General features: G+C 43.8%; 1 protein-coding gene across 1 annotated transcript; it reads right to left on the minus strand.

The window, feature by feature from the left end:
* Nucleotides 1–10038: 10038 nt before the first annotated feature.
* SPTSSB (serine palmitoyltransferase small subunit B) lies at nt 10039–21182 on the minus strand. The gene is made up of 2 exons (XM_064457922.1): nt 21098–21182; nt 10039–11507 (listed from the first exon to the last, which is right to left on the minus strand). The coding sequence occupies exon 2, from the start codon at nt 11474–11476 to the stop codon at nt 11234–11236; it is 243 nt and encodes an 80-aa protein (XP_064313992.1). The 5' UTR covers nt 11477–11507; nt 21098–21182; the 3' UTR covers nt 10039–11233.
* Nucleotides 21183–22403: the final 1221 nt, after the last annotated feature.

The following is a 22403-nucleotide window of genomic DNA, read 5'->3' on the forward strand; positions in this document are numbered from 1 at the left end:
TTCCTTTAGGACGGAAGGGTTCTTGTTGCCTTGTATTGATTGCAGCTGTGAAGTTGCAAACTAGTAATTTCAACAACGCCGCACAAGGCAGAGCTGTGCTTTGGCAGGGGTACTGCTGCTTTGACTTGTCTTCTGCAGTCTCAGGGAGTGATACGAATGGAAGGAACAACAGCAGCTAATTCTGTTGGGACATGACACTTCCAGGAGCTGCTTTCTGTGAGATAATCTGCACTAAATTTAATGGGATAATGCTCCAATTATTTTCCAGTTCTTTCCTATTTCTTCAATTCCTTGTGAGGAATCCAGTTAGCAATCCAATTTATAGTATGAACTGCAAACATTATTGCTGCTGAACTTCAGAGGCAGGAACAAATAGCACTGAGAAGAAACTTCTTCAAAATAGCTTTGCAACAGAGATCAGCATGTTGTGACACTCCACTTTCAGCTGATCAATAGATAAAACCTCCGCGTTGCATCATGAAGCTTTAACGAGCTTCGATGCAGCGCGCACATCTGTGGTTTAGTTTCCTTTTAACTAGGTAATGTGTTGCATGAAGCTTGCGTAAAAGGCATATTTGATCCAGTGCAGGGCATGCTTCTTGAATAATGTTTGAAAGAGCAGCAGCTTACATGCAGGCTGTGCAAGGGGTACCACAGAGTAATGGGTAAATGCTGCCGCTTGTCAGCAGAGGGGGATAATTCTCAGTCTTGCTGTGTGTTGAAGCAGCTGGGAATAGCCAGGTGCTCAGTGTGCGAGAGGCATAGGTCCTGGTATTGTGCAAATTCAGTCCTGCTGCTGCAGTCAGAGGCACAGTGGATACACGCAGCAATTTTGCACTGAAAGGCATCCTCTGCTTTCTAAATTCCTGGAGCCTTTTAAGAATCACTCCTAAGCCTGGCATGGGGTTAGCAACAGATGAATTTTTCCTAGTAGCCCTTAAAAACCAAAATAACCCAAACCACAAAGTTACCTGAATTGAGCTACTTGAACAAGGAGACATCCTACATCCATGAAATAGGATCCTCTTCTGGGTAATATAAGGGAAAATCCTCTTCGTGCTAACTTTTATTTTTCCACAGCTCCTATCACCCATTTTGTGTTTATCAAACATCACAGCTTATTATTTCTTGACAACCACAGAAACCAAAGCTTTTACTTTATCATCAGGACAACTCCAGGAGCTCAGCCTTTACACTGTCTTATCAACATGCTGTATTGTCAGAGAAACTCTCTTTGGTAATTAATTCTCCATTGCTTTATAATACTTAATGATTCTGAGATTGCAAAGTTTTCTTCTTTGTTTCCACTTTTAAAGAGGGGTGGCAGTTTTAGTGTGGCAACTAGTACCTGCCTGTCTATCCATGAGAACCTGTGCAGAAAGTACAGCCAGTGCCAACAGATCAATTCAACTTAGCAATCACTTTTATTACAATTTTGATTTTTTCAGTGTAAAAGATTGTGATGGGTCTTGTTACTCAGTTCAGACTTCTTTACCTGGGTTGGGGAACAGCCGTGGCAAAGATTTAATTTTAAGCAAAAGCATGGACAGGAGCCAGGAGGTGTTGCTTTCATGCTAGTGTGTTTGTTATCTGTATCGGGATGCTCTAGACCTGAACCTCAGACTAAGAAATAATTGTTTTAAAAGGGTAAATATTTGATCATCAGAACACGATAGGAATCTTAGAGGCTATTGTGGAGTAGCTGTTTGCTTTCCACTGGCCTTTTGTAATCTTCCATGTCTCAGCCACAAACATGTCATCCCATTAACTAAAGGAAACCAGGTGAGAGGGTGGTTTGCACTGAGAGGTGTGGAGCTGCCAGGGGAGGGCTCACGCCAGTGTGAACTCTGGACCTTGGCATCAGAAAAATAAATATATTTGTAGAAGATATTTTCAGATATTTGCACTTTGAGTTCTCTTATGAGAATATATGAGAATAGCAATATGCAGGTAAAAATATTTTGCACGTTGTGTCTGTTAGAAACCTGTACATAGATATTATGGATGGTGTTGACACTTCCTAGACTTTCCTCACTAGCTGGCTGGAGACAAAACCAGACAGAGAAAAAGCCAAAAAACAGTTGAGTGAACTTGCTATAGAAACAAATCCATATCCCTTGTCCTTTGGTTGGGATGTGCACTGCTCCTCCTCCCTCCATCACTGCTTTTCAGAGGGGAAACAGAGGACAAGGGTATGGTGGAGGGAGAAGTTAGGTGTTTCGATGTGGATGGAAGAGCCAAAGATTGATGGGGGGAAGAGGAGAAAGGAAAGGAGACGTTGTTGGTGAAAACAGGAGGTGGAACAAATGGAAATAACGATCCAACTTTGCAATGAGGCCATGGTTTCAGTGTTGAGAGGCTTTGCTTTTGTCTGGACTTGATGCCTTCTTCAGTAAGCACTGGTAGTGTCCCAGCAGTCACTGTGCCAACGTTGTATCGCTGTAATCATCCTCTCAGGCAGGGTTGCACTGCGAAACAGCCCAATTCAAAGGGGCTTGGGGCAGAAAGAACCTGAGAACTATTTGCATGATTGTGGGTAATTTGTGCCAGAGAGTGTGGACTGATAAGTGAAAATTGCATAAACAGTCAGGAAAGGAAAACAAGAAAGGAAGAGGACAGGGGTGCTCTGCTCACCTAGGGCTCTGCCAGACCACGCGAGCATTTTAGCATTAAGCATCTTACCAGTGATAACCTAGGACGTTGCTGAAGTAGCAGGTTTGATAAATGTAATGGCAGTTAGCTCTTTCTTCTTTTTTTTTTTCTTTTGCTTGTGACAGTATATGCATTTTATAATTATTCATCAAGATAACTTCTCAGAAAGAGCTGTTGCAATTTTAGTGGGTTGAGTTTTTCCTCCCACTGCTCCCATCTTGCTGGCACATGCACGACATGATGATCTGACACACTGCTATTAAAAGATGGCTGTGCAGGTATTGCCTAGCTATAAAATTGCAAGACCTGAACTTGCTGTATGTATGATAGGCTTTTAATGTAAAGGCACTGCCTGTAAACTGCTCTTTATGAGTGGAAACTTCCAAAACTGATATGAACGCTTGGAGCTCATGATTTATTTAGGAGCATTTACATAAAATACGACCTCAGTGATTCTAGTTTTGTTATTGAAGATTTCTTGGGGTAAAACGGGCCACATACCCAGGGCTGCTGCAGTGAGATGCTTATTTCAGTGCTCAAGTCCTGTGTTCTTGTAACAAGGTTGGGATGGAGTGGATTTTAGAGGGCACAAAAATTCTGAATAGAAAGTTGATATTGAACTGGGTATGGGGCCCTGAGGTATTTTTGTGCCACTGAAATATATCTGTGATAAGGAAGAGCTTTTGGATACTAAAATGCTTAGATTATTGGATAGCAAATGAGTTACGTCTAGCCCTGTGAAAGGCTTTTACAGGGAGCACTTAGCATTGCTTGATGTTTCTCCACACCATGTGGGATAGCTGAACACAGGGCTAGATGTAGATGTGTGCACCTCGATAGCAGTCTAGTTCTACTTGATTTACCAAGTTGCGCCTTTTATCCTCATGTGAGGAGGCATATTGGAAAGGGAAGTAAAGAGTATGCATCTGTGATGTTGAGAGGGCTTGTTGGGATCTGAGTATTATATACCTTGAGTGAAATATCTGGTATGCCCTGTACTTCCTCTTGGCAAGGCACCAGGATGTATGGAGCTGGATGGATCTACTTGGTTTGCACCATCTTTTTTTCCAGCTGTTACTTCATAAATCACTCAGTCTCTGCTTTTGGCAGATAATTAGTGTATATGAGCTACCAGGCTTCTCTCATTGTGCAATTTGTGGCTGTGAAGAATGCAAAGAACTGATACAGGCTCTTTCCTCTGCCAGCCTGATGGGTGAGGCTGTTTGCTGTGCCTTCTCACACTGTCTTTTAATTACATTGCTGCAATCCTATTACAGCCCTCTCCGATGTTAGAGTGCTTTATTCCGAGCTTAGCCTCAGGTTTTTTTTGTGTCAAATACTCCTTGATGTACATTTTAACCTGCATTTTCTCTTCCTATTAATTTTTTTTAATATCTAAACCTTATAGAGATTTGTGGCATGTAACTCGTCATTGAATATGACCTTGAAATAATGAGATATTTCTGATCTACTCCATGATTATGAAGCAAAGATAGGAGCTGTCAGAAAAAATAACTGAAACAGCACCCTAGCTGACAATGTGTCTATTTCTGATGCTGCCACAACATACCTTCATTTCCTCCCCTCCTCCCTCTTTGCTCAGTCATTGTAAGCACAGCAGAATCTGATTTTTTCATACAGATTTTCCAGATTTACCCTATTCTCCATCTTGTAGAGATTTCCATTCTCTTCTTTGTCCTGGTTCCTAGCTTTTTCTTTTGCCTGAACAACCCATACCATGTAAGCAGGATACGTATTTTGATGCAAAGGATACACACGCATCTTTTTAATTTCACTTTTAAACCTAGACTAAACCTAGCTTTTGGTAACTGAAGTGGCTATAGCTTATCTTAGGCCACATGAAGGAATTTCTACAGCCTATTTCTAGTTCAGAGCTTCTTACCCCAATGTAGAGGAGGCCTCAGTTATCCTGGTAACAACTCCAGGACAACCCCACTTTGGGGCTGACTGTACTGAAACACCAGAATCAGCAGAGTTTATCAGCTCTTAGGTGTCCTGATGTAGCAACTACTGAAAGCAGCCTCTGAAATAAGGGTGGACTCATGATGACAAGTGTGAACTCTCAGTGTTAATTCTTACCTCCAGTTGTGAATCATAGCCTTACAGCTAGGGAGTTTCCATAGAAGTTGCCTGGAGATCTTTTCACAACCTGGGCTCCTCAAATTCAGGCAAAATGTGGCTTATCCTAAGGAATAAATTTATTAAGGACAAAATTCATCATACTTTGAATGAACATGTCTTTGCTTAGCCCAGGTTGAGTTTTATTTCTTGTTTGTAAGGAAAGAGAATAGAGAGGATCCTGTTTCATTGCTGCTCTCACTACTGGAGCTCCCTCACTGGAGTCGTGGGACGAGCTCTGTGCCATCACTGTGCACTCAGATCCATCCTTTGGAGGACTTTGGGAATGTTACAGGCATCTGACCTCCTTTGTCAGCTGATGAACACTGATATTACACTGAATTTCCAGTTTCCTGAGATTTAAGATAGTTTATTTTACCAGAACATTTTGGTAGTTTCAACTCCCTTGATTCCCTTGACTGTAACAAGTTGGCCGCAGGGCTGCATGTTTGGTGAAGTTTACTATGGCTGTAGGAGCTCATGATCTGTACTTTGGAAGCAGCCTACCCTAGCTTTTCTACTGACTCCCCAGTTTTTCAGTTTCTGATCAGGTTTGACTTGGATGAAAGTGCTGATATGACCTGAATGCAGCATTTCAGGGCTTGTGCTAGAAAATTATCCAGGCATCTGGAGATCTTAGTGCAAGCTAAGAAACACCAAGTAATTTAGCTGGCAAAAGAGATAGATTTATTTTTTGATTGTGATTTTGTATCCCCTTTGTCTGAAAGGGAAATAATTTATTCTGGGAAATAATGAGGAGCCCACCTGGTTTTTGGAAGTTTAGTAGGAAGGGGATGTGGGGATCTCACCGGGGACAGTAGGACAAAGCGGTGCATCCTTTTACATGCAGCGTGCTGGACGCTGGTCTCGGGAGATAGATAGGGCCCTCTTTTTCCTCCTCCTCTGGGGATATCAATGTCTGCTGCAGAAACTTCTTAAAAGCAGGAGGGGTGTGAAGCAAGGGTCGCTCACTGCTCAGCCAACCCTTAATCCTGTCTGGGGCAACAGCAGCAAAAGTCACCTTGCAAAGAGGGTGAGTCAGGTGCAGCCACAGCTCCGTGGGGGACTGGCAATTGCTGCTGGCAGGGCTGTGGGGCAGGGAGAAACAAGAAGCTGATGTCTCCTGCTGTCCTATGAGCCCATTGCCCTCTTTTGTCCCAAGGAAGGCAACCAATACTCCAGAAAGGAGAGGAGTGGCTATCTTTTTCATGGTTTATCACTAGATTCTGCTGCTGTCAATATCTGGATGCACACAGGGAGTCCAGATAAATTAGTTGTTATCTTATCTTGCCTAGGAAGATCTCTGGAGTTACCAAACAGAGAGAAATGGGCTCCATGCAAAAAGCAGTTTGTGGTAGGATATCAGTAACTCGCCGATATAGCTGCGGTTTGGTATTTTAGGAGTAAATAATTAAAATTACTTGGGTAGGGGCCGACTTGCTCACTGTGAGAGGGCAGCACTGCTTTTGACACAATGTTGGATGTTGATCGTTTTCTTTGATTATGAGAAAGTTATTACACGTTCAGTAATATTTAATTTGAAAATCAGCCTTTTCTACTTTAATTTTCAAATGCTCGCTTGGCACACCGCCACTTGTCCACGTCTCTGCCCCAGGGTGCAGTAATCCATCTGCGAGAATCTGCCCAATTTCAGCAGTCGCATTCTGGTGCTGCACAAGTGCGATTTGCAGTTAGTATGGTTCTGCTGAATGTTACTACACCCTGCTGTACTTACTTTACGATGGCTTAAATGGTTGGTTTGGGTTTTTTCCAAGCTTCCAAGTAATTAGGGAAATTAACTCTAGAAATGGAGCGTTGTCTTGGTAAGAGGTGAAGGGAGACAGACACAATGTACTGTATTCACAGTCCTCCGTGGTATGCCCTGTGTGCATGCTGGGCAGGGCTAATTCTGCGTGTGCAAGAAGACCAGGACGACATCTGCCCTTTGCAGTAGTGCAGCAGAAACTTCCTACCATGGAGATTAGAGTGATTTCCCTTTACATACCGTTTTTATTCCTAGGTAAGTTTCAAAGAGGTATCTCTGTGGAGGCAGATTTCTCACGCATTATAGTTTTTGCATGCTACTGATTGATGGTATCTGTTTGCTGTTTTGGAGGGTTTATCTAAAATAGGACCTTTATAAAAATTATTTTTTAAAATATGTTAGTGACATCTTTTACTTGATAAAAACTTCAGGGACTTTTTACCTTTAACCATAACTGTATGAATCATTGTAAGTGAAAAAAGTAACTTTTTTCACTGAATTTGCATGCAAAGCAAGAATCTTAAATTATAGCCAAATAACAGCAATAATAAAACTTCAGAAAAAAGTATACTTAAACATCCTTAAGATTTCAAAACTTCATGAACCCAGGGTCTCATTTTTCAGGGAATTTCATGTAGATGAAATTGGACACCCAGATGACAGCCTGTGATGATGGCCTGACAAGTGGCTGGTTTGTACCCAGATGCCCTGAAGATGTGTAGGATAGGCAGTGACAGTGCTTCCTCACCAACCGCCTTGGAATATTTTGCCAGTCTTTTCTAGAAAGATCAAGAGAAAGGATGGAAATAGAGCTTTCTCTTTCTTCTGTGAACAAGCAGTAAGGCAAAAGCCACTGTAAAGCAAGCTGGGGGTATGAGAAGGACTGGGAATATCACACTTCAAATGAGTTAGCACTACATTTAGTCACTGCATGTTTAAGCTGTGTTTAGCTAGCAGACGATCATCAGAGATGTCTGTATACCACTGACGACCCTCCGAGCTATAAACTGCTGCTACCCTATTTCAAGCTCTGCATTTTAACTAATGCAATAAAAGGAGTGCACCAAAATAACTTAGAAATAAGCCTGCTAGATGGCACAGACACTAATGGTGATGCTGATCCCTATGTTTCCACTAAGGAAAGGGTCCCTGGAAAGCTTTTTCTAATAGTCTTAGGTAAAGGCTGCCTGGAGGGGCTTCAAGAAGAAGCTTCTGGAGGTTCCTGGTCTGGACATGTGCCCTCAGTCATGGATCTAGGAGGCGATCCATGAAATTGGCCAGGAAACCTTTACGGCAGGGTAAATACTAGCTTTGATTAAATGAAATTTAAGAAAATGAATTTTAAATAAGGGAGGTATGGTGCTGGCCAGCTGAGCCCAAAATTTCTCAGTGCTTAATTTAATGATGCATGCATACTTTCAGGGTGAATGCAACTGGATCTGGTTCATCTCCCTTCTGGCTTCTGTTTCATTTGCCACTGTTGGATTATTGGTTCTGTTTACTCTTAACATAGTCCTTTCATTTGCTTTTTTTGGTGTAAAAACTTCTAGCTGCTGTGCTCAGCCTGAACTACAATTACCATAGGGTAATAATGGAGCAATTAACTACAATTAACATGGAGTAATAATGAAGCAGGAGAAAAGGCTGCCGTGCCAAGGTGTTTGATAAAGAGCCCGACACTATACTTTTCACAATGGAGTTGTTGCCCATATGCTGTTCCTACCAAGCCGTCTGCTGGAGTTAGCGGCAGCTCTCCGAAACGCGACCCTCCTCCTGTGGCTTGTTGCTATACTGCAAATGGTGCTTCCATGTTAACGTGCAGATATGGTCTGATTAAAACCTCTTTCCAGTGTGTATGAACAGCTTCATCTACAGGGAAAAGGATTTCAAAACTGGAGCAGAGTTTCCTAATCCGTGGTGTGGTCTCAAGCTGTCAAAAGTGGTGTCCTACCTCCTCCCTCTTTCAGTCAGGGAACAAATGTTTCTGTTCACTACCCTGTGCCAAAAATGCTTTGAAATCTCCTTCTGGAATCCACTAATCTTGAATATTAAGTAGCTAGAGTTATTTCAGCTTTTCTAGTAGAAACAAGAAGTGAAAAGGGTTGGAAAAATCTCAAAAGGCTTTTTAGCTGAGAAGGGTTATTTTCAGCTGTGTCTTTCTTTCCTGGCGAATACCTCTTGCCCAGACCCAAAATTTAGTAAAGAAGCTGAAGAACACACACACAAAAAGTGTTTCACTTAAGTAAGGCTGCAGGGACCCTCCCAAAGAGAAACTGCTGCTGTTTTCCTCCATCTTCCGAGCACCTCCTGCGAAGCTAAACAAAGATAACAGGAATAATAAGGAAGAGAAGTGCTTTAAAGGTATCCCACCATGAGAGGTCAGTGGAAATTCCCTCGTCCTCAACAAAGACATTTGCTTGTTCTGTTTGCTTTAAGTTAAATGTTTAGATAGCAACATTACATTGGGGTGTGTGCCTTTGCATACCTATAAGAAAGTGTTTTTCCTTGTACTCCTAAAAGCAGGTCAGTTGTGTTTGGTGCCATTGGGAACAAATAACCTTTTTGAGAAATTAAAAAACGAGATGTTATTGGAAACAGGATTGATGAGGAGATGCCATGGCATTTAGATCATCACATTATGTAGATAAAAAGTAGAATCTTTTGAGGATGTAATATTGGGAAGTATTTTTGGTTCAAGCACCAACTTACTAAGTAAATATTTTAATCTTTTCACCTCCAACATTTGGGTTGTTACTTTTATTCTATTTTATAAACAGCTTTCCTAGAAATTTTCACCGGTACTTGACATTTTTTGTCTCCTCCAATGTTCTGTTTATTACTGTAAGCATGATTACAGCTTGGTCCCTCATATTTGCAGGTTAACAACTGTGATTAAACTGAGAGGACAGCTAAGCCTTTGGCTCCCATTTGAGCCTAAACCACTCAATTGTTGTACCACCAGCACACACAGGTATTTGTAACCTTAATTTGAAGTGCATCAGTGGCTGTCTGCAAGAGAATTTCGGCACATCCATGACCTGCTTGTATTGGCAATATGAACAAGTGGCTCCGGTGTGAGACAGAACCTGAACACAATTAGCGACACTGTGATATGATGAACGTGGCTACTTACTAGCAAGAGACCTGCACATCTTCAAGAGTTGCCTTCAGGACTTTGTGAATAGGTCCTGCGGAGCAGGATCTTCAATAAAGTTTTTGGGGTTTGTGGTTTTTTTTGTTGTTGTTGTTTGTTTTTTATTTTTTTTTTAAAAACTCCACCAGAGAGAATAGGTCTTGGGCTGGAGCGCTAATGAGGATGAACATGGCAGTCCACACATGGATACATTTAAGGGGCTCTGAAACCTTGCCCCGAAACATTTGCAACCAAATAGTCCATCTGCCATGGTGCCAGCCTGGCCTGCACACATCCAGGGTATTTATGAACAAATACAGGAAGAGCTGAGTCATTCACTTAAATGTTGTTTCTGAAGAATAAAGTTTTATTTTTCTCTGGTAAAACTGCATACACATGTCCAGATCTGTTCAACCTTCAAAACATGTCTTAGTTCCCAAACAGGGTTCTTTCAAGCATGCAGGACCCCACTGCAGCTTGGTAAAGAAGAGAGCTTTTAAAATCCTAAAACTGTGCAAACATAATTTGAAAGCTCTTTACATTTTGCACCTCTCACTTCTAATAACAGTAGCATCAGCTGCTAGATACATGCACTATAACTTACGATTTGGCATTGACATTTGATTTAGGTGTAGAGTGAAAACCAAACAAACCTATTGGTTAAGAAACTCCCTACATGCAATTACAATAAATCTAATTTCTTCTTTATAAAGGAGATATTTTTAAGCTCTCAGACTTCCCTGCAGTTATTAAAATATTACTTCTGCTCTGTTTTCTGGATCACCTTTGTCTGTGCAAACATGCACTTTGCTTGCCTTGGTGAATGGGAGCAGGAAGAAGAGATGTCTCAGTTTTTATCAAAGAAGGCAGGAGTGCACTGAAACAGAGCCAGGTCTCTTTCTTCCTGTCATTTTCAGTAAACTACAAGATTACCTATAGTATGGGTTTTTTACTATCTTAGACCATCTAAACTCAGATGCAGCAACTTAGATGCAAAAAGTTGGATTCAAGTTCATACTCCTATTACTTTCTCTTCTAATCTCCTCTCCCATCCATTAGAAACCAGAAGTCAATAACCAGCCAGATATTAGCACTCAATCGTGCTGTATTATACTCATCTCCTTATATTCTCTAACCTGGGTCAAAGAAGATTGGGATATTTTGCCACTGCACTCTGTTGGCAGAACTTCTTTGTGTATAATGAGCGTAGTACTCCTCCTCACAGCCATTGTAAACAGTCTTTGTGGTTCCATACATGCCAGTGTCATTAAAATAGAGCGCTGAAGGTGGAACCCAGTTGAATATTAGGTAAATGTGGCATTCCAGGTGATGGGTGTCATTATCATGCAGCAAAAGCTGGCTTATGTTTCATTTAACAGCCAGTACTCAGTGCATTTTCAGCTATGGTAATTAAGCAAGCCATGTTTTGTAAGAGAAAATGGTATTTTCATTACTGCAAAACTGCTTCAGAATAAATACACAGAATTGAAGAAGACATTGCATTTCACAAGTTGCAAGAGCTGCTAATCGCTACTCAGGCAAGTTCAGTTCACGATGGAAACGGTGCTTTCAGGCTGGCCTCCAAATATCTGGGAGAAGAATTCAAAAGCCAGGCGGACATGAATAGGGACAAACACGTAAGCCGTGTACACCACCATAGCGAAAACAGTCACGGTGATGGTGTGGAACATGGACCGCTCCCAGGGCTCCAGCACGTAGCTGCAGGTGATGAGTAGGTACTGGTAGTACAGCCAATAGATAGAGTCCTTCACACGCTTAAAATCCATCTTCAGCTTTCCGTGATTTTGAGATGATGACCTGTAATGATAGAGAAGCCTGGATTACAGCTGCAGTAGAAAGAAAGACCTGGAACTAAAAAACGGTGTGACCATCATTTCCAGTTTGATACTGCATGTAATTGTTACATAAAATAAAGTTCAAACAGAAATAATGCATCGGTGCTGTCATCACCCTCTGCTGCCCTGGAGCAGAGGAAAACAACTTCAGCGCTAGCAACTGCTGCTTGTAGTTATTGTAGCTGTATCAGTTGGGCACTCTCAATTCCTACATTCTGATTATGAGTGCGTTTTGCTATTCATTCTGCAGTAAGAATTAAAAATGCATTAGCTTACAAAGGCACAGGTTTCACGTCAAAGTCAGGGAGATACGCATTTAAAAGGGAAGGCTTTAGGCCAGCTTCCATAAATGTGGACGGCAGACTCGTATGCTCTGGAATAAAGGTGAGATTAAAAGAACTGCTCTGTAAAATCTCCCCTGCTTGCTTCTGATAATAATTTTTATTATTCTGCAATTGTTGGGAATAACGAAAAGACAAGGTATGAAAGGGAGCGAAAAAAGTAATCTCAAATAGCATAAGAAGTTTTTTCAGCTCATTCCAACGAAATAAGATACATTACAGATAAAAAGAGTATTTAATGGAAGTTACAAGTCTAGGAAAGATTTCCCTCTCAGGTAATGCCTTTACGCATTCATTGTTCCCATCTCCACACAGAAAGGAGAATGGCTCAGCAAGTATTAACTAGGAAATGGGTTTTGCCTTCCACTGTTTTTTCTTAAAATTGCTTTTCAGTGTTTTAAAGGATCTTTAAATTCAGACTAAAAATGTCTACTTAGAGGAAATACAGAGACAGAATGATAAGCAACTGTATAAGGCTTCATAGAGGGACTTCTTTATTTTGGGGGTTGAGTTTGAGGACGCACATGCTGACCAGGTCAGCTCACACTAAAAGGGAAAACAGCAGATTTTAGTCCTGCTGGAAAACCTTCCAAGGTACCATTTTGTTCAACACTTCTGTTGCCTCAAATGCCAGGAATGGGGCTGCTTGGACATGTCACATTCCTCCAGCCTTGTGTTTGTAGTGAGTTTGGGGCACCAGAAATTTTCTGTCCCTCAAGGCAACAAATACTATGGTAGCACTCGAAAATTTGCAGCCCATGATTAAAATAGTGATGGGCCACTGGTATGGGACAAATATATTACAAAATTGAGTGGTTTACTGCCTCTGGAGGCTGAATAGTATATTCTGGTGGTATGTGGGTATTTACTGAACGGAAGACAAATTACCAATAAAAAGGATCCCTGGTTTGTTTTGTAACAGCTTTACTTTGGTTACTGATGTGTAAAATTTCGTCCGGTGGATGCACTGTTAAGTGCACGCACCTTGACGGATCGTATTTCTCCATCTTTCTTCCTTTAGGCCACCGGTACTGCCATTTGTTAAGGTTCAACATTCCTGAGTTAAGATGCAAATGGAGCATCCTGCCAGCCTAGCTTACACCTCGCCATGTGGTGAAACTGTAAGGTAGATTTTTGCCCCTTCTTCTTTGGGAAGGCAACAACCATAGGCTCACCCTGAGTGTGGCAGACTGATTGAATTGGCACTCCAATCGCCTGTCCATCAGTGTTGATAAGGGAGCTGACTGTCTTTGCTCCCCCTCCTTCATCCATGTGCTGGCTCCTCTCCTGGTGTTTCTCCTCCCATCCCTTGGCTTCCTGTCCAGACCTCCTCGCATCTGTTCCCCAGTTGCTCCTCAACTCTCAACACCCCCATGAATGCGACCTCTTTGCTGGCAGCAAGCACAGTGAAGCTGTAAACACTGTGCATTAAAAAAGGGAGGGAGACTTGTTTGTGTTAGCAGATTTTTATGCAGAAAAATTTCTGTACTTCCCCCATCACCCACCCAGCCTTTATTTTCCACGAGCCCCTCTTCTTCTGTGTCCTCCAATTATCAGTACCTTCCCCAGTGTATCTTTTTTCCCCTACTTGTCCCAAAACAGTCCGTTTCCTTTGCTTCCATCTTCCCCATATCTCCTAGACTACATCTCCTAGACCAAGAGGCCGCCTACAGTGCTTTTGGGGGGCAGATCGCTTCCATTTTAAGTCTAGCAGTGACTGTCTTTGCTGTGAACTGTTTTACGTGCAAGGGTACAGGCTGGGGAGGAAGGCCACCACTGGTTTCTCTCCTGGTATGAATGGAAGATTATTCCTTTCAGACAAATAATTTTAAGGCAGAACTCAAGAGAGGCCTTAAAGCCTTGTAAATATTGCAAAGCCTGTAATAAAAATGGCACAGCTGGCAAACTGTGACTCACTGGGAGCCAAACGTGTCTCTATTTATACCTTCTGCAAAAGAGCAGCATTTTTCAATGAAGAGGTTAAGCACTTTCCTATACAATTGAAAGGAAAATGATAAATGCCCTCTCATACTATCTAGGATTATGGTATTTACATTGTGGTTATACCTGTGCTAGTTGAGCTCATACCTTTCTTGGGTAAATATCTGTTAAGCCTGACGATGGCACGGAGAAACTGCAAGGCTGGAGCACTTGCTGTGGGTGTTTGAGGCTATGAGAGGGGTGCTGCAGTGGTTTTGACGGGAGAGATCTCAGATCTCAGGCTGATGGAGCTTTCTGTCCACAGCAGCACATGCACTTGTGTATCTCAATACAGAGCTGGTATAAGGAAAAGCCAAAGACAAGACAAAAATTCCCCAGGCTGATTTTACTGATAATAGACCAGGCTGCAGACTCACCACTATCACTTACTAGACATCGGTGTCTTGGAGGGATACATCAATAAAGTATGAAGTAATTAAAATAAGGATTGGACCTTTTGATTGATACCCAAGACCTTGTTACATTTTCTGCAGCCTGGGGACTGTGTTTCCGTTCAGCTTGGTCACCAAGTCCTAGCAGCCACCCTGTGTTTCTTCAGTTCTCGCTGTTCATGGCACAGGGGGATAACCCCATCCCCAGGCACTCAGACACACCTGTAACGGGGCTCCCTGGGCTACCAGCAAGAACGCAAGCCATCTTAATGTAGAGACTGCACAGTCTCCAAATGAATGATAGAGGTTGAGATAAGTAAAAGACAGTCAAATTACAGTCTCTGTCCTCACCGCTAACACACTTCCACTGCATTTCATCGACCCAGAGACTTTCTCCGTTAGGACTGTCTTGGAAATGCAGCAAGCACGAGAGGCATTTTGGGATAATGCAATTCTAGATGCATAATTTATAAAAGGAAAACACAGGAGGGAAGGGAAAAAAAAGCCATCTTAAACCAGCTGCTCCGTCAATGAGATAGAAGGATTCACTGTGTTACTGTGACATAGATACCTTTTCTGAAGATACCCCATTTGCATTAATTCAAGGCCAGTTTTAAGCATAAGCAATAGCCCAAAGCTCCACACCTCCAGAGGTCTCAGGCAGCCTTACCAACCCAGGCCAATTACCTCCTAGCAATAATCAAAGGGAATGGCTGATCACTAGACAAACAGAAACTCTCAAGGCTAGAGATTTTCTATGTTAAACAGGACTTGTCCTAGAGAGGCTTCCACTTAATTTTTAAGCTTTACTGGTTTTTATTACATTAATGCTGCAATCAGCTGGTGTTCTGAGTTGAAAGGGTCCTGCGTTATTAGCTCATCAGTTCCCAATATTCCAGAACAGGAGATAATTTGCTGTTATGCAATTTTAACATAGCACTCATTTGTCTGCAAATTTGAATTTAAGTATTCAGCTGCATTGTGGAAATGCCTTCCTGTTTAGAGGCCATGGGACTGTTACAACCAGCTATGAATAAAATGAATAGAATTCAGCTTCTAAAGCCATTAAGCAATATTCAAATTGTTTTCAGCAATTTCACCTCCAAGCAAGAAGAGAAACCTGTAAAGCAGCTTTCATTGTGTTAAGTGGCAACCTGATTTTCTTGCTTGTTGACACATGTCTCTGATTAGGGCAGCTGGAAAGATAAATCATCATCATAAAATTCCCAGGTTTCATTTAAGAGCATGCCTAATGTAGGAAAAAAAAAAGCATTAATAACCTCAGTTCCCAGTGTTAGAGCTAGTGTTTAGAGTTGTAATCTGAAGATGTGAGTGTTGGGTACTTTACTATATTATTTCTGCTCTGAGCAATGGGGTTCTGGGGGCTTTGTTCACACTAGCAGTCTGCAGCTCTGACTGGTGTCTGCACAGCACATGGCAAAATGCACCTGCTGGGAAATTCCTGTGGAAAAAAAAATATTCTTGCAGGGGAACTGGGATAGACTGGTTTCTAAAGAATGCTTGCAAAACACCTTACACCCTTAGCTGGAGAGTTTGGTTGACTTACACATATAGAGAGAAAGTGTTTCAAACCCTAACGAATCTATGATTCTATATATTCAGATCTAGAGAAGTTTATCTAGACTAGGGAAAAACAAATCCTGGAGCTGGAGATAGCCCCATAATGATTAAACAAGTGGTCTCTGATGCTTTGAGTGTAAAGTAGGGACAAGTATTATAAACAAGGTAGGAGGGAAAAGCAATCAATCAATCCTCAAAATGCAAACACTTAATTGGCTAAAAAGCGGCCATTTGCTAAATAAGCGAGGTGATAGCACAGAAGCAAGAGTTGGTCAGTCTCGCAGAATTCCAAGGGACCTTGCTTATGCTGAACCTTAAGTAAAATCCTGCCACAAGCCCCTGAAGCTTGTATTTGGTTTTGTATACAGGACACCTACAACATTCAAGCTCCAAATGGCAGGTGTGACAAGGCAAAGTGCAATAATTACTTTAAAGTTGTCTGATAGATAAATAATTTCAGCTATTAGAAGAAGAACAGGTAGTCATCCCCCTTGGGTATTGAAATATCTATCCTTTGTGCAAGTTATTTATCTGTAATTGTTCTTACTTATTCGTTATTTTATTGTGTTAGATAGGCTTGCACTGCTGTTACTCAGACAATATCTGAACTTATCCAAGGCACCAATCTTGTCCCTCTTAATGCTAACATAACTCTGGGATGAACCCATTGATTTTATGTAGACCGACATTTCTGTAAGTGCAAACAGAATGACAACAGGATTCACGTTTCCAGTCCATCACACATTTGCTTTAATATGTTTTATTCAGTGAGCACCAAGCATAGTGCATAAGGAATGAAATACAGGTCCTATGGACCAGTAATTGGGAAGAAAAACCAGGAAGAAATTTAGATGCAGCAGCAGTTAAAATTATGCAGAGAATCTGAAGGCATTTCCCAGGGACATAGTGTCAGTTTATTCCTCTTACATCTGTGCTTCTCAGATTCCCCATACACACCATGGCCATATAGTATCAGCTCAGCCCAGAAAGGTGCCTATTACCTACTGACAAGCTGAACCCTCAGGTTACCGTAGTACTCACACAGGGATGTTTAAATGTACCCTAAAGCTTGTTTTCACAGGGAGGTAATGCCAGACAAAGAATGTGAATGAGAACAGCAGCAATAATCCTGGCATAGCTCCCACTATGGACAAGTATGCACCATTAAAAATGTCTTTACATATAGATTTAAGTAACACCCCACCTCTAATTCTGGAGTAAAAATGCACAGCAGCAGTGAGGCCATCTCTGATTTCTCTTCCTCAGCATTTATCTTCCTGAATCAGCAGCTCATTGCACACTTGGCCATACATTACTGCCAGCTACTGTGCTGCAGGAATTGTGCTTTTACGTACGTGTTCCTGCCACCATCCATGCAACACCAGAAGGAAGTTCAGAGCTGGTAGAATTTTGTTGCTGTACATGACTCAGACATTGTGTGTGGGTGAACATGGTTCAACTGTGCCTATGGTGTTTTTTGGGAAAAAAAAATATCTTCTAAGAGTGGAAAAATACCTCAGGAGTTAAAATGGTAAGGCAGAAAAGGCAATGGCATTTTCAGCCATGTTTCTGCTTTACCTTGCTAAGAAGAATGAACTCCAGCAGCTCCCTAATCAGTCAACACTAAGCTTCCTTCCTGATGACCTTAGTGGTAGCACATAGGTGCTATTTTGCCTCTTTTAAATTAAAAGAAAGAAACAAAAAAGAGTTACATAATGCACTCAAGACCTAGGAGTCTAGCTGTTGATGAAAAGACTTCCTTTTACTTTCAGTAGCTTCAGACAAGGCAGCGAACACTCATCAAGTGGCACTACAGGAGTGGCAATGCCACACCTGCATAAAATCTGACCCAAACTTCCTCATCTCCAGCTCTGAACTCAAGCCTAGTCCTCATGTACATGTCACGTGCACGCTCCTTCAACAGCCCTCAATAATACTGGGGTCCCAAGCACTGGCTTGGCACTATAGCTGCATCTGTAACTGGAGCAAATGGATTCTTGTCAGACTATCTCTCCACCTCGACTGCAGTACACCCAGATGATTTCTGAAATACTCTTTATTCCTTCAGTCAAGCTCAGTGCACAGATCAAGTGTATGACGGCCTCCAACAATGCGGAAAGTAATTCTAGATGTGCTACATAACTGTTGACCTTCAAGAAAAGTAGAGGATGATCTCCAGCACCCACAGGGATCTCCTTTGGAGAGAGGCTCCCAACCAGTCAAGTTACAGCACAGCAGCTGAAAGCAGTTAGTGTTTAGACTGATTTCATGCCTTAATTACTCCCTGAAAACTGTAGGCTGGCTCCTAGAAAAAAAAAATTAACCTCCCTCCCCCACAACTCCCCCTAACTTTGAAGCCTGGCTGATTTATTGGCACTCTCCTTTCTCTGCTCAGGCATGGAGAAAGAAGATGATGCAGCTTCTCTATAACAAAAACATTCTCAGAGCAGCTCTGTCCCATTTTCTTCCAAGGTCAAATTAATTTTTCAAAGTATTTTCTGTTCCTCCCTCCTCCGAAGTTTCCTCAGTCATTTTCTTACATAACTAGTTTCTTCTTACAATTTATGTGCAAACCTCTTCCTTTCCAGCTTTCTCTGGGCTGAGCATGTTCTGGGCTCCAAGTCCTCCCCCTGGGACAGGACTTGTACATTGGAGCAGAACTCACCTTTGGTTATAAGCTCTGCCAGAAGACAGGTAAATTGGCAGGTTGAAATCTCAGGGCAAGCTTTCCCTGTGGTTTCAGTGTAGGCATAGTTTATGAACATGGTTTTGAACAGAGCTGATTCCCAAGCAAGACCTCAAATTTGTGACTGGAGACCGGCACCAGGCTTAAATTGCCAATACTTAAAAATTGAGAGTTCTTAAAGAACTGTTCCAGGAGGTATCTTTGAGGGGTTTTGGCTTTGCTTTCGGCAACAAGCCTCAGTTCCTGCAAGACTTCTCAGATTTAGGACATTGGCTAGATCCTTCAAGGGGACTTAAAAGACTTTAGAGGTTCAGAAGGTTGCATAAACACATCACTCTATAAACAAAATAGCCAAGATCTTTGGGCTCTATAAGAAGATTTACTTTTAAATGTACTTCTCTTTTTACTCAGACTTCTTTGTTTTGCTCTGAGTCATTTCTGAGGCAGCTGAAAATAATAGCTGCTCCTGGGTTATATGTAATAGGAGAAGGTGAATACTGTCATAGTCATGACAGGTATTAGTGGAAAACAGGTACCAAACTCTTGTGCAAGTGCATCTTTGAGATCTTATGAAAGGAAGCAGTGTTGCACCATGCCAGTTACAGGTCTAAAGGGGGAAAAGAAAAACGAAGTGAGATCACAGAATGGCAGGGGTTGGAAGGAACCTCTGGAGTTCACCTTGTCCAGCCCCCCTGCTTGAGCAGGCACACCCAGAGCAGGGAAATACTTGCAACAGATAAGTAGTAAAAAGGGAGATTGACATTTCTTCACATGAACAGATTTAATCCCACAAATGCAATAAAGAACAACTTCCTTTGCAACCCACTTCATCCCTCTGAGCAACCAGTATTGAGCACAGGAAACTATTGATATAGTAGAATACCCTTCAAATGCGGGGGAGAACAAAGCCCGCCTTAATTTTTGGAGGGGAGGACACAAGAAATACTCCTGTCAGGCAGCAGGGCAAGGCAAGGCTCTTCGAAGTTACAACACACCACCATGCCAATTTCCCCTGAAAAGCAGCAGGGTCTGGGTTATATTGTGTTTAACTAGAGCAGGCGGCACAGGTGAAGAGAAAGGAGGAGGTTTCCAGAGTGACCTGCTGACATCTTTTCTTCAAGGGCTTTGCACATGCCTATAGACGTGCACACGAAGCAGTGCGAGCTGCGGGTGCAGAGAAGCAAACACCCATTAAGTGGGGCACGGTGGGTCCCCCTCTGCGAGGATGCAGCTGAACGTCGTGTCTCAGCCCAGCTGCGTGGGCTCCTCTCTTCCTGGGGCGCTGGTTTGGGGAATACTCACCCAGCTCTACACCAGGAGCGTGGCCAGGCTTGAAGTACATACAGCTACTGCACAAATTAAAAGCTCAGTAAAAAAAGGGATCAGCAGAATATACCGCAGAGCAATAGATGTTTTTAACTATCAGCCAGCAGGCACCTGAGCCTTGGTGCCATTCACTACATCACGTGGCCTGGACGCTTTCTGGGCACAGTGGGGACGGCACCAGTATTCCTGTGGCCCTGGGCTGCTCTCCAGGCGCCCGTTCACCACATCTCCCATTGCTGCTGGATGAACGACATACACGCTCTGTGCAGAGCTTCCCTGCGTTTCTCTGCCAAAACCACACCACCTAGAAAGTCACTCCAAGGACTTGCAGGATTGCTCTCAAGACATAGTTATTTGTGCCAAGCTCATGATATTCACGAGCGAGATATAAAAAAAGCATCCCAATTCCTAAAGCATTTTAAAATACACACTCCAAAAAGTAACAGGCTTGCTGATTAGATGAAGTAGCAGCATTTATTATGGGGATTCTCCTCTATACTATCCCAACTCTGCTTATACAACAGGGAGGTACTCTTGCTCCTATTTCACACTGAAGGATTACTGGAAGCAACCACCAACTGTAGGAAAACCAAAGAGCAGAAATCTACAGACAACGAGTATTGCCAACACGACGGTACAAGTAGCACCTTCACCTTCCCTCCTCCACCACTCCCCACTTATTTTAACCTTTTGACTTGTTTTCAGTGAACCCCCGCTAAGGCAAACCATCCTCCTGACAGCTGCACCAGCAACACCCCACCTGGAAATCTCTGACTGCAGGTCTACAGCAACAAGTCCAGAGAGACCTTGCTGAAGGCTGTAGGTCCTTCTGTAATGCCACCAGCCAAGAGCTACCTTCAGCAGGACACGCAGAGCAAACCCTGGAGGCTTCACGGCCGCCGCTCTTGCTCCAAGGCCTTTGCTCCAGGGCTCCTTCCCGCGCTGCGGACGGGCGCAGGGCAGGCAGCTCCGCCCGCCCGGGGCCACCGGCCCCTTGGTTTGGGGAAGCCTTGGGACGGCGGCTCTGCCGCGATGCCCTTGGGCGAGCGAAGCAGGGCAGGGGCCGACGGCCGCCCCGGGGCCGTGCGGGGGGGACACCGGGCCGCCTCCCCCCGGCACGGCAAAGCCGGGGTTCCGCGCTCCCCGGCACCCCGCCGCCCTCACCTCGGCTCCGCGGGATACCGCGCACCGCTCCGCGGGATACCGCGCATCGCCGCTGCCCGCGCCGCCGCGCTTAAATACCTACCGCCCCGCTCCGTTCCGCGCCCCGCCGGCCGCGGCCGCGCCGGGGGCCGGTCCCTGCCGCTCCTCCGCGCCGCTCCGCACCTCTCCGCGCCGCCCCGCCCCGCCCCGCCCCGCCGCGGCGGGAGCTGCGCGCCTCCGGCCGCCGCGCTGCGCTCGGGCTTGCGGCGTGCGTGGGGCCGGCGTGGGCGGGGGAGCGGGGCCGGGCTCGGGGAAACCCGCGGGATGCAGCGGGCTGTCACCCCCGCGACGCGGAGCCGCGGCGGTTAATGTTTCCCTGCGGTGCCGCCTCTATAGGCGGCATCTGCTCCGTGCACCTGCGTGCTGCCGCCCGTCGCCCCGCAGCCGGGAGCAGGGGCCCTCCGGTGGGCATCTGCCCCCAAGCCGCCTCTTAGTTACCGATAGTGCTTTATGTTGTACGCATACCTTGTCATATATAAGCTTGTAATATCGTTTAGAGCATAGCTGGGGATGGCCCGGTGTGCGAAAGGGTGCCCGGGGGTGCTGGCAGGTGCCCGGGAGCTCCCCAGCTCCAAGGGGCTGAGTGGGAAAGACCTGAGCGTTGCAAGAGCGTTGTGAGAAACCAGTGTTACCGGCGTGTGAAGAGGGAAAAGGTGCTAATGTATCAGGTGAGGTGTTTCCAGAATAGAGAGAGATAGATGGACAAGTACTTACAAGACTTTATCTGAAATCCCGTGAAATACTACATGATGCTGCTAACCATTACGCTTAGGTTTCCTTAGTTTATTCTACCCCCGGTATAAAAAAGCATGATTTAGTGTCCTGCTCGCTACCAAAGAGCTACTTAAGGACTTAACTTTGCGGTATGAGCAAGAAATAAAAGTAACAGAAATGCTTTGTTCACTGTTTTCCCCTGGGGCACAGGGATACCAGGTAGAGTCTCATTCACTAAACACAGGAATTGCAAAGACCTGATCTTGACAGGCTGATGCTATTCCTCAGCCTTCAAAAGTGTTACTATGTGACACTAATTAAGTGATAAACAAGTGGCATTAAGAGAAGGTGGGTTTTGTTTTGCATTCCTTCATTTAAGATTATGGGTTTTGCTGCTGGCTGTGGCTTCAGCTTTGGGTCCAGCGGGGTAGCGCTGCTTGAGATGAAGGATCCCTGGATCGCTCTTGGTGACCTCTCCAAAATGAGTTTTGCCAGCGCAGTGTCTGCACCCAAACCCTCGCACTGGTACTGTAGCAAAAGAAACAGCCTATGCAGAATGAGCAAAATCCTTGCCGGGTACATGGGCATGAGCCAGCATCCCATTTAAATGGATGCATCAAATGAATCTCTCAGAG

Source organism: Phalacrocorax carbo, chromosome 7 (genome assembly GCF_963921805.1).
Source record: "Phalacrocorax carbo chromosome 7, bPhaCar2.1, whole genome shotgun sequence".
NCBI lineage: Eukaryota > Metazoa > Chordata > Aves > Suliformes > Phalacrocoracidae > Phalacrocorax > Phalacrocorax carbo.